General features: G+C 48.2%; 6 protein-coding genes across 6 annotated transcripts; 3 read left to right on the forward strand and 3 right to left on the reverse strand.

Moving 5' to 3' along the window:
* Positions 1-1,155: 1,155 nt before the first annotated feature.
* On the forward strand, positions 1,156-3,575 carry abp2 (putative ARS binding protein Abp2; the record flags this gene model as incomplete). Its single annotated transcript, XM_001269905.1, has 2 exons — positions 1,156-1,803; positions 1,866-3,575. 2 exons carry the CDS (start codon positions 1,156-1,158, stop codon positions 3,573-3,575), a joined length of 2,358 nt encoding a protein of 785 aa, XP_001269906.1.
* Positions 3,576-4,157: 582 nt separating this feature from the next.
* On the reverse strand, positions 4,158-4,743 carry ACLA_032160 (uncharacterized protein; the record flags this gene model as incomplete). Its single annotated transcript, XM_001269906.1, has 3 exons — positions 4,158-4,488; positions 4,559-4,611; positions 4,672-4,743. 3 exons carry the CDS (start codon positions 4,741-4,743, stop codon positions 4,158-4,160), a joined length of 456 nt encoding a protein of 151 aa, XP_001269907.1.
* An 849-nt stretch (positions 4,744-5,592) lies between these two features.
* On the reverse strand, positions 5,593-6,242 carry ACLA_032170 (uncharacterized protein; the record flags this gene model as incomplete). Its single annotated transcript, XM_001269907.1, has 2 exons — positions 5,593-6,075; positions 6,147-6,242. 2 exons carry the CDS (start codon positions 6,240-6,242, stop codon positions 5,593-5,595), a joined length of 579 nt encoding a protein of 192 aa, XP_001269908.1.
* An 801-nt stretch (positions 6,243-7,043) lies between these two features.
* Positions 7,044-7,765, reverse strand: ACLA_032180 (uncharacterized protein; the record flags this gene model as incomplete). The annotated part of the gene is made up of 2 exons (XM_001269908.1): positions 7,044-7,607; positions 7,673-7,765. 2 exons carry the CDS (start codon positions 7,763-7,765, stop codon positions 7,044-7,046), a joined length of 657 nt encoding a protein of 218 aa, XP_001269909.1.
* A 1,410-nt stretch (positions 7,766-9,175) lies between these two features.
* ACLA_032190 (uncharacterized protein) lies at positions 9,176-10,025 on the forward strand (the record flags this gene model as incomplete). Its single annotated transcript, XM_001269909.1, has 2 exons — positions 9,176-9,327; positions 9,392-10,025. The coding sequence occupies 2 exons, from the start codon at positions 9,176-9,178 to the stop codon at positions 10,023-10,025; spliced, it is 786 nt and encodes a 261-aa protein (XP_001269910.1).
* Positions 10,026-11,160: 1,135 nt separating this feature from the next.
* ACLA_032200 (uncharacterized protein) lies at positions 11,161-11,879 on the forward strand (the record flags this gene model as incomplete). Its single annotated transcript, XM_001269910.1, has 2 exons — positions 11,161-11,672; positions 11,795-11,879. 2 exons carry the CDS (start codon positions 11,161-11,163, stop codon positions 11,877-11,879), a joined length of 597 nt encoding a protein of 198 aa, XP_001269911.1.
* Between the last annotated feature and the right edge of the window lie 204 nt (positions 11,880-12,083).

Below are 12,083 nucleotides of genomic sequence, written 5' to 3' on the forward strand. Positions count from 1 at the left end.
AAATGCAAGGCGATGCAAGATCATATGAAGCTCGATACCATACACAGTGATTCTTGTTCTTGACCAATCTCTGAAACCATGACAACAGGTAACCTACTTACTCTGCTGGCGTAGCTATCAGGCTATGCAACTTCCGAGTGTTGAACTTAGCGTCAAGGATGGTCTCGATTCTGCCAAGGAGACATCTTTTCCCCAACGCTGGCATTGTGCCAAACGCTGGAAATGTTCAAGGCAATGGCAAGGAAACAGGGGGTCAACCATAAAATGGCAAACACACACTGGCACTTTCCCATATTTTACTCGTATGGAATGCAGTCAATGTCCAACTCCAAAATCATACATCGACAACATCCCCCAAGTCATCACCTGTCCTTAACTCCTTAGCACAAAAAAGAGAAGAATCTCTGCTTGGACGTACACGGTTGTAGAGACTCCAGAGGCAACAAGCATGGTATACATAATAGGCCCTTGCCATCGCAGGGGACATTCAGAATCTCACTCTATATATTATGCATGCAACGAGTGGCAATATTAGAGTAGCCACTGTGAGGTTCATGCATAATTATAGTTTTGAGAGTATTCCAGACCTGGGGGTGGAACTGGAAATTGCCTGAGGCCATGACGGGCCCAATCAGGACTAGCGCTACATGTGACAGCGGCATCAACTCCCCCGCCCTGAGGCCACCACGCTAGACCATGAAAGGGAACAAGCACTTCCCGAAATAGAAACAGTCTTTTGGCCGTCTGCTTCTCAAGCGCCGTCTTCCAGCCACCTTCTTGCTCTCCTCTTTCTGTTCATCTCAAGATGGTGATAATGGCGCATCTCTCTTCAAATCTGAGAAGTACCAGGTCTGATTGCCGCTGAGTCTACACTGTTCATCCTCCTTGTTTGGTGACCTGCAAGCTCCATATATCAATGCGCTGATTTGGGCTGGTCCCTATTCACCTCGCGTCCATTGCGACTCAGTCACGCTTGGCAATCACAGCATCTAGCGTTTAGGTGATGCGCATCCGAGCTTGACGACTTGTAATGATCAATCACGGATGCAAATGATATCTCTGCATCTCGCTTTCCACTAAATCCACCTCTTCTGTTCGGATCTCGAATTCGATCAGTCATTGCTCGGAGTCATCTTGACTCATTGATTGTGCGCCATGGAAAGCTCATTTTCCAGTGTGATACCGCCCACCGATCGGAATGACATTGGAGGAACGCCAGGGGTTATTCAACAATATGCCAGATATCCCTCCACATTGGAGCCGGGATTACAGAGTTCCTCATCGTTAGGCAGCGCACGCAGTCGTCTGGGCGCCTCGAAATCTCCTCCTCTCCACCGGAAAGCAACACCTCGCAGCATACAGTCGTCCCCAACTGGGCTACGTTCGGTCATCCCCCCGGTATCAGCAACGCGCGCAGGGCCATCGATGTCTCCTCCGATGTATGATCCTCTCCGTCAACGACAGGGGAGAGACTCCATAGAGCAAGCAGAATCGAGAACTCTTCCATCTCGTGACGTTAGCGACGACACAATTGACGACGCCTATGTGATGTTTATTCTCTTCTGCAACCCAAACGTTCCCGTCTCCGTGGATACCGCTGAGCTTCGGAAGACCTTCCGGTCACCTCCTCGGAGTGATGGCAAAAGTTTCAGTATATTTACGCTCTGGGAACTCATACGGAAGTTAGACAATAAGGAGTTGAAGACATGGATCCAGTTGGCCATTGAGTTGGGTGTGGAGCCTCCTTCGGCGGAGAAGAAACAGAGCACGCAAAAAGTGCAACAGTATGCTGTCCGACTGAAGGTTTGTGCACTGGTATTCATCCTGTAAGGCTACTCCTGTGGTTACTAATCGATACTTGCTAGCGGTGGATGCGCGCAATGCATGTCGATGCATTCTTCGAATACTGTCTTGGCCATCCGCATCCATACTACACCCAGCTTCCCGCGTCCAATGCTGCAGTTAGCGAGACTCGCGATGGAGTGCCGCTAGAGGAAGATCTCGCCTTGCGTGCGCTTGTTCCGGAGTGGAAACCAAAACGTGGTCGAAAACGCGCCGACGAAAGAGATCATGCTCTTGATAGGGGAGCTAAGAGACCTCAGCTAGACACATCTGTAGGAGTTTTGCAGGCTGGTTCGTTCACGGACCATTCTGCAACATTTCCACATAGTGCTATCCCATTCAGCGCCTTCCCCAATGACGACCATTGGATGACTGCAGCGCCATCCTTCCCAGCCGATGGCTCAGACGAGCATGCGGTATCCCAACAAGGACAAGAGCTTCGGTGGAGACCTCTTGGAAGAGATGCGTCTCCTGCTGGATATCCACATTCTGCCATAATTCCTCGTGGCCATCATCCATCTGATGGTTTTCTCCCGTCTGCAGAACCACGCTCGGCGGTCGATCCATCGCCTGGTGAAAAGTCGCGATCTAGGAGGCGGCATGGCCCAGCAGTGTCATCTGCTTGGCCGAACAGCAACGCATCGATCACGGGAAAGACTCGAGGCAGGCCACCGCAGAGAGGTATTATCTCCGGCCCTTTCTCTACCTTCCCTCTGAATCCCCCCCGGACAGACTCAAGCCAAGCCCAAGGCCCTGGGTCTAGATCATCGCCCGCTATTATACTAGATCAGAGCTCTGCTGCTCGATCCGGAGATACGCCATATCAACAGTTGCCCACACCATTCTCTCATACAACCGCTCGGCCGAACAAGCTTCAGCTACAGGTTCCACAGCATTCGGGCGGGCCAGTCCGCCTAGCCACACCACCAACGCTGATGGTTAATGGGATTAGCAATCCATCCGCCTCTCTTAAAGTAGAACCGAACAAAAGCAATGGTTCTGCCGCTCCTTCCAATGGCATGTGGAACGGCAGCACTATGGCCCACATTATACCCAATGCAGCTCCGCACGCCCAGGCTGACCAAAACCCGAGCGCTCAGATCACGTTTGACGACGTGACCCGTGTTCTCTCCAGCGAGTTGCTCCGTGCGAAACTGACGGGCCGGCCAGCTCCCCTTAGCGCTGAGGAAGCTCGTGCTCTGGCATTTTCTATAGTTAGGAACCTGAGCGCATCGTATGCACGGCTGCCTGCGGGGCTCTCAGGCCTTGCGTCGGCCCTTCACCTTGGACTTGGGCCACAATTCGGCTATGCTACGAGCACGCAGAGCTCCATGGTCGTGAATGTGGGAAAAGTGCCTATCACTGCTGTCGATGCCGCGGGTGCCTCGGGCAACACTAGAACTTCACCCAATTATGCTTATACTGTCTCCCATGAATTCAGACATGGTTCTCAGTTTCTCACCAAAACTGTCTACAGTGATTTGGGTGTTTTCGGTACCGAGATTGGCAAACCTGACGATGTGTCCAGGATAACTGATGATATTGGCAACAGCGTTGTTGAACTGGACGGTTTAACCGACGCGGAATATGAGATAGATGGCGCCGAGGGTACAGGATCTGAAACGACTTGGAAGCAGCGCTATATGAAGCTTCGAGCACAGATGCAGAAGAGGGAGCGTTCACTGTCCCAATATAAGCGCAAGATACTCGAATCGGTCATGGCCGATATCTGAGAGCACCGGCTGCTACTTAAACAGTCTTCGCTGTGAGCTGCGCAAGACCTCTATATATTTGGAGCGTGTCCTTCTCAGGCACATAACGATACCCCCTATGTTCCCGATCTTGACAGACCTGCTTTTTTGATTGATTATGATACGGTTTCTCAGTTGCTGGCCTTTTCGATTGGCAAATCCCCTCTGATGACGCATTTTGATGCTTGAGTTCAAGTTGTGTTAACAGATACCCCTTATGCAAATACTTCGCTGTACATGTCATCATTGTTTCCTTTACTCTGTGATGTTGATAGATTATCATATAAAATTCATTTATTTTCATTGCGTCCTTTTGTAGGTTGGTTTGGTCTTAAACAAGATAATTCAGGATGGCAAGCGAACGCTGAGAGCACCGCCAAATAGACATTCAAACGGAGACATGTAGTAAGTTGAAAGAGGTAGGTGACCCACTTGTCCTAATCAAAGCTGGGTAGATGCAAGAAACGATGAAAACGACAACATAACCCTATCGGCTCACGATTTCTCCCCTGATGTCAGCAAAAAGCAATCGCCCTCCAACTCACAGTACTACGCAGCCAAGAGCTAGTCCTCCATCTCCTCAAGTTTGGGAACCATGAGAGCATCCTCGTCACTTTCGGAATCCTCCTTCATCGGACTCAGCCTCTGCTCAACTAGCATTTCCGCACTCACGAGAACGCTATCCTTAGACACCCGTCCTCTCTTTGCACGAGGTTCGCCATCACCAGTGGCAGTCTTGCGCTTGGACGGTCCGGCGCCCCCACCCGCTTTACCCTTTTTCGCAGGACTAGATTTAGTCTTTTTCGGACTGGCATCCGTACCAGTGTCGGATGCGCTGCCCTTCGCAATAGGCGAGGCATTGTGTGCTTTCATGAGGCGCTCGTAACGCTTTGCACTGGTGTTTATCAGTCTTGGAACGTTGGGATGTACGGGGCGGGGGGAGGATGAGCAGATGGAGAACTTACGCCGCGGCTTTGGTGACAATGTTGCATTCCTTGGCGACTTCGGCGAAATCGACCTGTTGAGCTCTGTTAATCGGGTGCCAGGAGATCCGGGTTGAGGGTCAGAGATGACTTACCTTGCCGCTGTTGGAGAACTTGATACATGCTATAAGGAACTGGACTGTTTCGTCGTTGCTTGTGGACGGCATCGTGATTATTGAGACGATCTGAGCTTTCTAGGTTCGTAGGGGGAGGTTTGGTGTGATGTGGACGGCGGATGGATGGAAGGGAGAAGGGAGAAGGATGGAGAATGAGGGAGAGTCAAGAGATGTGTTAGATAGGTCAGGGAGCGAAGGCGAGCTTATTAGAGAATTGCCAGAGAGAGGTGAGTGAGAGGGGATATGGCTGCCGGATTAACACAGATGAGTTGAGCGGAACCGGGGTAGTCAAGGGGAGGTGATGGTAAGATGTTGTCAAGAAGACGAAGCAGATGAAGACTCCGATTGTGATAGCTATAGCAATGAAAAGATGAGTGGGCAACGTTACTCTAGTGTTCGAGTTGCATACAATAGAAAGTAGATCACCAGGATGCATAAACAGATGTGAGGTTATATTAGCTTGTATGTCATTTCTTCGACTATAGATCACTGATTTTAGTGGAATTATAAATGCTTTGCTGTGACTAGGAGAGCTATTGTATTAATAATTACTCTTCATGAGGTCCTAACAAGCACCGTTTGTTTCATTGATATGGCATCTATCCTACTTCCAGAGAAAAGCTCCCAACCACCTTGCTATCGAAAGGCTGTAGTACAGAATAGTGCCTTGAAAATACATAAAAACACCAAAGTAGACCCATCAACTCCCGAAATAACCGTATGCCCTTCAAAATGTCCTGAATTCATAAACTCAAGTTTGAGACCTCCCTGCCCCTCTGGTGCGAGTCAGCGATCCGTGAACTCGAGCAATAGAATAGACCTTACGCCCCGATAGTGTTAGTCACCGTTATTGATGGATTTGAAACGAGAGTAACGTACAGTTCAAGATGAAGAGCTTTGTCAAACTTCAGTCTTGCCAAGGTCATCGTCTTCAGCTTTTATGCCGTCCCACTCTTTCTTGACTGGGATCTCGACCGAGTCCATCACGGCTAGCGGATTTCCAATCTGTTTACCCCTACCTCTAGGGCCGCGCTTTGCAGCAGGTTTCTTGGATGGAGAAGCTGGGCCCTCGGTATCCATGGAATCAGTCGCGGGAATTGGCTTCGAGGTAGCCTTTGCGCCCTTCCGTCCAGTAGATCTCTTAGGCGGCTTAGTGGGAGAGGACATGACCGTATCGGCGGCAGAATCATGTTCTTCATCGGCATCGAGGCCTTCCTTGCCAGCCTTGCCGTTGTTCGTGAATTTATTAGCTTTAGTGGGAGTGGAGGAGTTCTTGCACTCGAGGTTGACGAAGCCATAGCGCTTGCGCAGAGCACGAAAACGGTTACCGGCAGACGCAACATTGCTGTACTTGAGAGCCCCTGCGACTTTACTGATGTCGACCTATTCGAAACGTGAGATGCTTTGTACCTTTATGACTGAGGGAGGGAGAGGTGAAGTTATGTAAAACTAACCTGTTTGGACTCGTTTAGGTGCTTCAGACATTCTATGATGAAGGCGGTATCACCGGAGGGAATTTCCTCTCCATTTGTCTCTGGGTTGGAAGACATTTTCGAGGAGTCAGAGAAGCTGTCTCGAAAACACAGGAAAAGAGAAGTTAGGATGTTCAGAAGTCTGGTAGAAGATCAATTCAGCAGACGGTGGGTGTAGGAATATGCAGAGTGGGTGTGATAGTGTCTGGAGAGATGGTTGTAGAATAGAATAACAGGGGAACACAGAGAAGAGGGAAGAGAACAATTTTAGGTGATATCTGGGAAGATGAAGAACAAGAGAAAGGGATGTGAGGTGCGTGTTTATGTTTATAACAGCTTGCTGAGAGGTCAGATGAGACTTTTGTAGTAACAGAGAAGTGAGCTGGGCCGTGACAGAGACTGATATCTTGAGACTAAGGGGTATTCTGGGGGATAAATAACAGGAAATCTCAGAGTAATTATGTTAATGATCAATAAAGCTTCCATATCAACCATATCAACCGGATATTGAGGCCACTCTGATATTCTGTTCTTGTCTTTGTCTCTTGAGCCTCGACCTTGGGCACAGTTTCAATCCTTCTCACCAGACGTCGATTTACTCGGGCAAATGAAAAAGCAAACCAGTATAACTTGCAGTTCATAATTCAAAAGAGAGAAAAAAAAAAAAAAGAATATACTCCATCAGCTATGCAAACATTCTCAGAAAACATGCGCTCCGAACACACTGCAAGCCATTTTCTATCAAGTCAGAGACCATCGAGCACATCCAAAACAACACGATATAAGACAACATGTCTCATTATGGCCGGTTTTAAGCTAGGTAATCTGCACACATCTTGAACCATCTGATTCTCTCCTGCAGCATCGCTGGCTCGGTGCTTATTGCTCTTGCGCCGGCTCTGCCTTTACGGGAACATCAATCACTTTGTTTCCCGCTGGTGACCCTGGCTGAGATTGAGGTTCAGCCTTGATCGGGGCCCAGGTGTTAAGGCCAGGCTGTTGATGGTACGCCAGGGGCGGTGATGGTGGAAATGTAGGAACAGGCGCATACATTGTCAAGGCGCCCGGGGCCATGGTCAGTGGAGGATATGGTACCATCTGCGGTTGCACTGGCTGTGAAGTCATCATTTGAGTCGAAACATGAGGTATATTAGCCAGGTTAAGGATCTCTTGAGAGTACGGATCAGACTTGATGTAGGAGCTCAGCTGGTAGGCAGGGCCGGGGTTTTCTTGTTTCACTGGTGGCTGGGGAGAGCTGACTTTCTTCAAGAGATCAGTTTTGCTGGTAGCTCCTTTGCCGGCTTTTGTGGGAGTCTTCTTGGGACGAGACGTTCGTGGTGTAGACGTGGTTCCTTCCATCTGCTGTCGGAAGCGCGAATATCGCATTCGAGCAGCATGCCCGTTGGAGATTTCAAGCTGCGATGCAACGAGGTTCCAGTCAATCTGTCAAATAAGGTTATCAGTATTAATATCCGGAATTCTTGAACCATCCCTCTGGGATAACTGACCGATTTCAAGTCTAGCTGTTTGATGATCGTGTAGAGGAACTTGGCCGTTGGGCCATCCGTTGGCATTGCCTTGCTGCGTCTGGCAGTTGTCATGGCTCAGCTGGTACTAGAGGAGAGAAACGGTGGACAGGAAAATTGACTTAGGATGAGAATAGACAACTCAGCTGTGCTAGAAAATATGAACTCTTGAGATTGATGGAGGAAGATGCACTCTCCTGCACGAAAGCTGGATATATATGATCATCATTCTGATCTCTGCCAACAGAACACAACACCATGATTAGCAGCCACAACGGCTTCTTGCAGCAACAAAGAGGAGCACTTTGAGGCCTACTTCAGAGCTCTGCAATAAAACAGAAAGAGGTAATTATTGAGGGTCTTGCTAGGTTAGATTGACTAAATCAAAATGGCTGCATGATGACAGGGTTTGCCTCTTGTCTAATCTTTGTCCATATGGATTCTCTTTCCAATGACTATCGTACTTTTAAAGGATATCTTGTTACTCAATTGGCCTGAAAGAGAACCTTTTGTCAGAACTTGAAGCCATTCCAAAGTACTTATGCAACTCTCTGCACGTTCAACCAAGGGTCTCTTTGCACCTCTTCCGTACAAGTGTTTACCACTTCCGATTGTCTCAGAGCCTTGGATATAGTTCCTTCAAATCTGATCAACCACCAGATCAATTCGGAACGCTCAGCAATACCAGATAATGTCTTTTGTTCTCGCAGTTGGCACTTGTCCAGACAAGAGATTGCCCTGCGGCTCAACCAGATCGGAGCCTTAGGAGCTTTCCATTATCCTCCGACTCCATGGATTTCTCTGCAGTTGTATATCCACTTAGACATGCAAGTAGGAGAAATAGAACGTCTTGGACCACAAGAGCAGAATGGACCTATCAGGCCAGCCACATCCTCGCAGCGCAGGGTAATGTGACTGATCGATTCTGTAGGCTGTCTGAAAATTTTCCTCAAAATAATTTACTGCTTGTCAAACAGAATAGCCTTAAGTACCAATATACTTTTACCAAAGCTAAGTATCAAAAGGCTAGTCTTTCCTGAATACGAATACAATTGAGGGTCTCGTTTGATCTAAGCTGACTGCTTAGGTTGTCTGCTCCTGCTGATTCGAACTTTTGATCAGCTTCCCGAGCTGCACACGGTGATATCCAACCAAGATGGTTCCTGCAGCTTCATCCCCGCTATCTTATATCTATCTCAAATTAACTATGCGCCTCCCATAGTGCTTTTTCTGCTGCGTATCGTCGAATCCTGGCAGTTAAACGCGTGCGCGTCTCTACGCGTGCAATGGCGACGGTGCCCTTTTCGAGCCGAGCACTCTATATAAGTGTCTCAGTTACGCTGCTTCTCTTTTTTTGTTCTAAGCTTCAAATTTCTTACTTTCTTCATCTGGGTCCTTTTTCTGAAATCAAATATCTACGCTTCGTGTGAAAGCATTGAAGTGTGTGGAAGACTCCTTCAACCAATTTTAAATACTCGCAGGACGATGCCAGGCAAACGGCGTTCTCCAGTCAAATGGGACGACTGGAAAGATAAGGTGATGCTGCTGGCGATATTTGAGCAAATGAATATGAGCTCTCTCGACTTCCAGCGCCTCTCTAAGGTGATGTGCGGAAAGTATACTCCGGAAGCTTTGAAGTATAATCCCCCCATGCTATATCTCCTCAACTCAATAATGCTAATGTTACCTGTTGATTTATAGGAACCGATTCAGAGTGCTTAATAAAGAGGCTACTGTCATTCTGCGAGACCGTAGTGAGCATTTCGAGCTGCCAGACACAGCCAGCGAGATCCTCCCCTTCATGTCCGGTGGCATAGCCAGCTCGGACGATGATGAAGGGATGTTTATTCCCGAAGTGGTGGTCAGAGGCGAGCTGACGCCCCCTCCGAGCGAGCCGTCACCAAGCATGCAGTCGAAACGAAACGTACCACAAGAGGCCGTTCCAGAGAACGTAACGCCGAATGCTCCGTCGTCCAGCATGACCTGGCACACACAAAGTAACAGCATGCATCCACAGAGAAAGACAAATCCTAATTATACCCCAATTGTCCCACGGCGTCCTGCGGGAAATACTCAACGACCTCCAACAGCACCATTTTCCACAACAGACAGTTCTTTCTCTCCACCTCGCCAAGTTCAGGCTCAAACTTCTGGACGTTGTTCTCCTCCGAGGCAGCAAGATCAACGAATAACTCGGAGCCAGAAGTCTAAGAAGAGTAGTGGAAGACCCTTCAAGGCTAGGAGTCAGCACAACGATCATCGGATCAACCCGAATCCACCCATGACACGCGTGGAGATTAATAATGGGCCTGTATATACGCATTTTCACACTTAAGCTACTTTGTTTCATTCTCGTCTTTATAGAATTTAGCGCTGCACTTTGACTGTTGTTATTTCTTTGGATATTCTCCTATACGATGAGATTTAGTATTTGCTAGGTATCAACCTAGTCTCTACCAGAGAAGCCCCCGTATAGTGCCTTGCTCACCTCTAACGATATCTCGAACGCAGGGAATTTAATGCTTTGGTTGACCCCTGATCTATCGCAGCATGATGCCTTCTGAGGAATGCAAAAGACCGGTTGTCTGTACCTAGAGAGGTAGAAATTCCTCTGCCATATCCCTTCAGCCACAGAATTGCTGCTAGTAAGATTAGGAGAATGAAACAGCAAGGAGAGCATGACCTGATAAAATGCTACAATCACAGAAATGAACAGTCCTGCATGATGATGCATTAGGGCTACACGGAGCAAACTTTATCCGGCACAATCTATAAATGAAGCCTGGAGGACAGCTTCACTTCTCTCTTTCTTACTTTCTATACATCTAGCTTAATAGGACATCAGAAGTAATGCACTCTTTTGAGAAGAGGTGAGGATAGTCTTGAGAACCTGTCATGGGGTAAGTGACTTAATGGAATATACCCCCCTTCATTCAAGGAATTGTTATTGACATCATGGGCCAGGTCCAGGGCATGGTTATGAGACAGTTATGGAAAGAATTAGTGAAGTTCTGCCTCTTCCATGGCACTGTGGGAACAATGCAATACTACCTTCCAGCGACACAATACCATTAGCTCCTGCTTAGTTTCCCTTTCCTTACCAAAAGTCTGGTTAGGAGAGACAGAAAGGAGGCAGCGATGAGGCCCGGACAATGAGGTGGATTCCCACAACTCAACCATCTCTTGGTGAATGACCAGTTCAGGCAGAAAGATAGTTTCCTGCTTATACTGGAACTCTTCACCAGGAAGTATGAGCAATTTAGGGCCATACCGTGCAGCCCACGATGAAAAGATTTACACATCTAGTCTCGGCGCTGGATATATAAACAGAGATGACTCCCACCTTCATGATCTCCTCTCCTCTTCTTTGATGCTGACAATCACTCTCTCTTTTTGCTGTTATTCTCCAACTTTCTTTGTCACGCAACAAACATTGTGTATTAAAATCCCATCTGCTTACCCTGTCTGAAATGGCCCCTTCTAAGAAGTCTGCTGGCAAAGGTGTTGGCAAGAGATTCGCTCCCGTCAATAGAAAGGCTCCTGCTAAGCCTCGCAACTCGAAGAAGATGACGAACAACCTCACCGCTGCAACAGCATCTGCCGGTCCGACTCCTCAGTCTGAACCCGTCGATGCCTCAGTGAGCACTCAAATCCAGGCAGTAGATACCCTTGCGAACACGCCATCCCAACCTGCCTTTGTCACTTCAAATACTCAGTCTCAGCCTACTCCAGTTCTTGTGAACATCCAGCCACAGCCAGCTGCATCGTCTGAAGACATTCCAGCCCAGCCAGTTGCAGCTCCTGCAAATGCCACGCCTATCAACGCAAATGGTCATAGCCGGGCTTGGAACAATGAGTTTAGACTCCAGATGCTACTGACTCTTCTTGTGAAACTTGACCAAAGAGTCTCTGAACAAATGTGGCACGATGTCGCCCATGAACTCGACGCCATCCGCCCAGGGACGAGTTGGAACGCCGTGCGGTAAGCTCTTTTCTAGTCTTCGTGATCAAAGAAAAAATGTCTTAGGCTTGACATCTCGAGCTATCCTACCATATCTTCCATCTCGTTTCCCTTCAAAGCCAACGATGCTGACAGAACTATAGTCTTGAGTTCTCGAGATTGAAGCGTGAGCATTTTCAAGAGGCTGGTAAACAGACTTCCTCCGACCAGCAGGAGCAGGAGCAGTGATACTTTGGGATCTTAAAAGCTCCACGGCGTGGTATGTTCTATGAGGTAGTTGGTTGACGACTTTTCTGGTGACATCTGGGGTGGGACAGGCATGCTTCTTATCGCAAAGCAAAGTCAATATCAGCATAACCACACACATCAGAACTGCATCGTGCTTTTCTTTCTTCTTTTGCTTTATGCGAGCGGGATAATAGGTGGATTGGG

This window comes from Aspergillus clavatus, genomic scaffold (genome assembly GCF_000002715.2).
Source record: "Aspergillus clavatus NRRL 1 1099423829805 genomic scaffold, whole genome shotgun sequence".
Classification (NCBI taxonomy): domain Eukaryota; kingdom Fungi; phylum Ascomycota; class Eurotiomycetes; order Eurotiales; family Aspergillaceae; genus Aspergillus; species Aspergillus clavatus.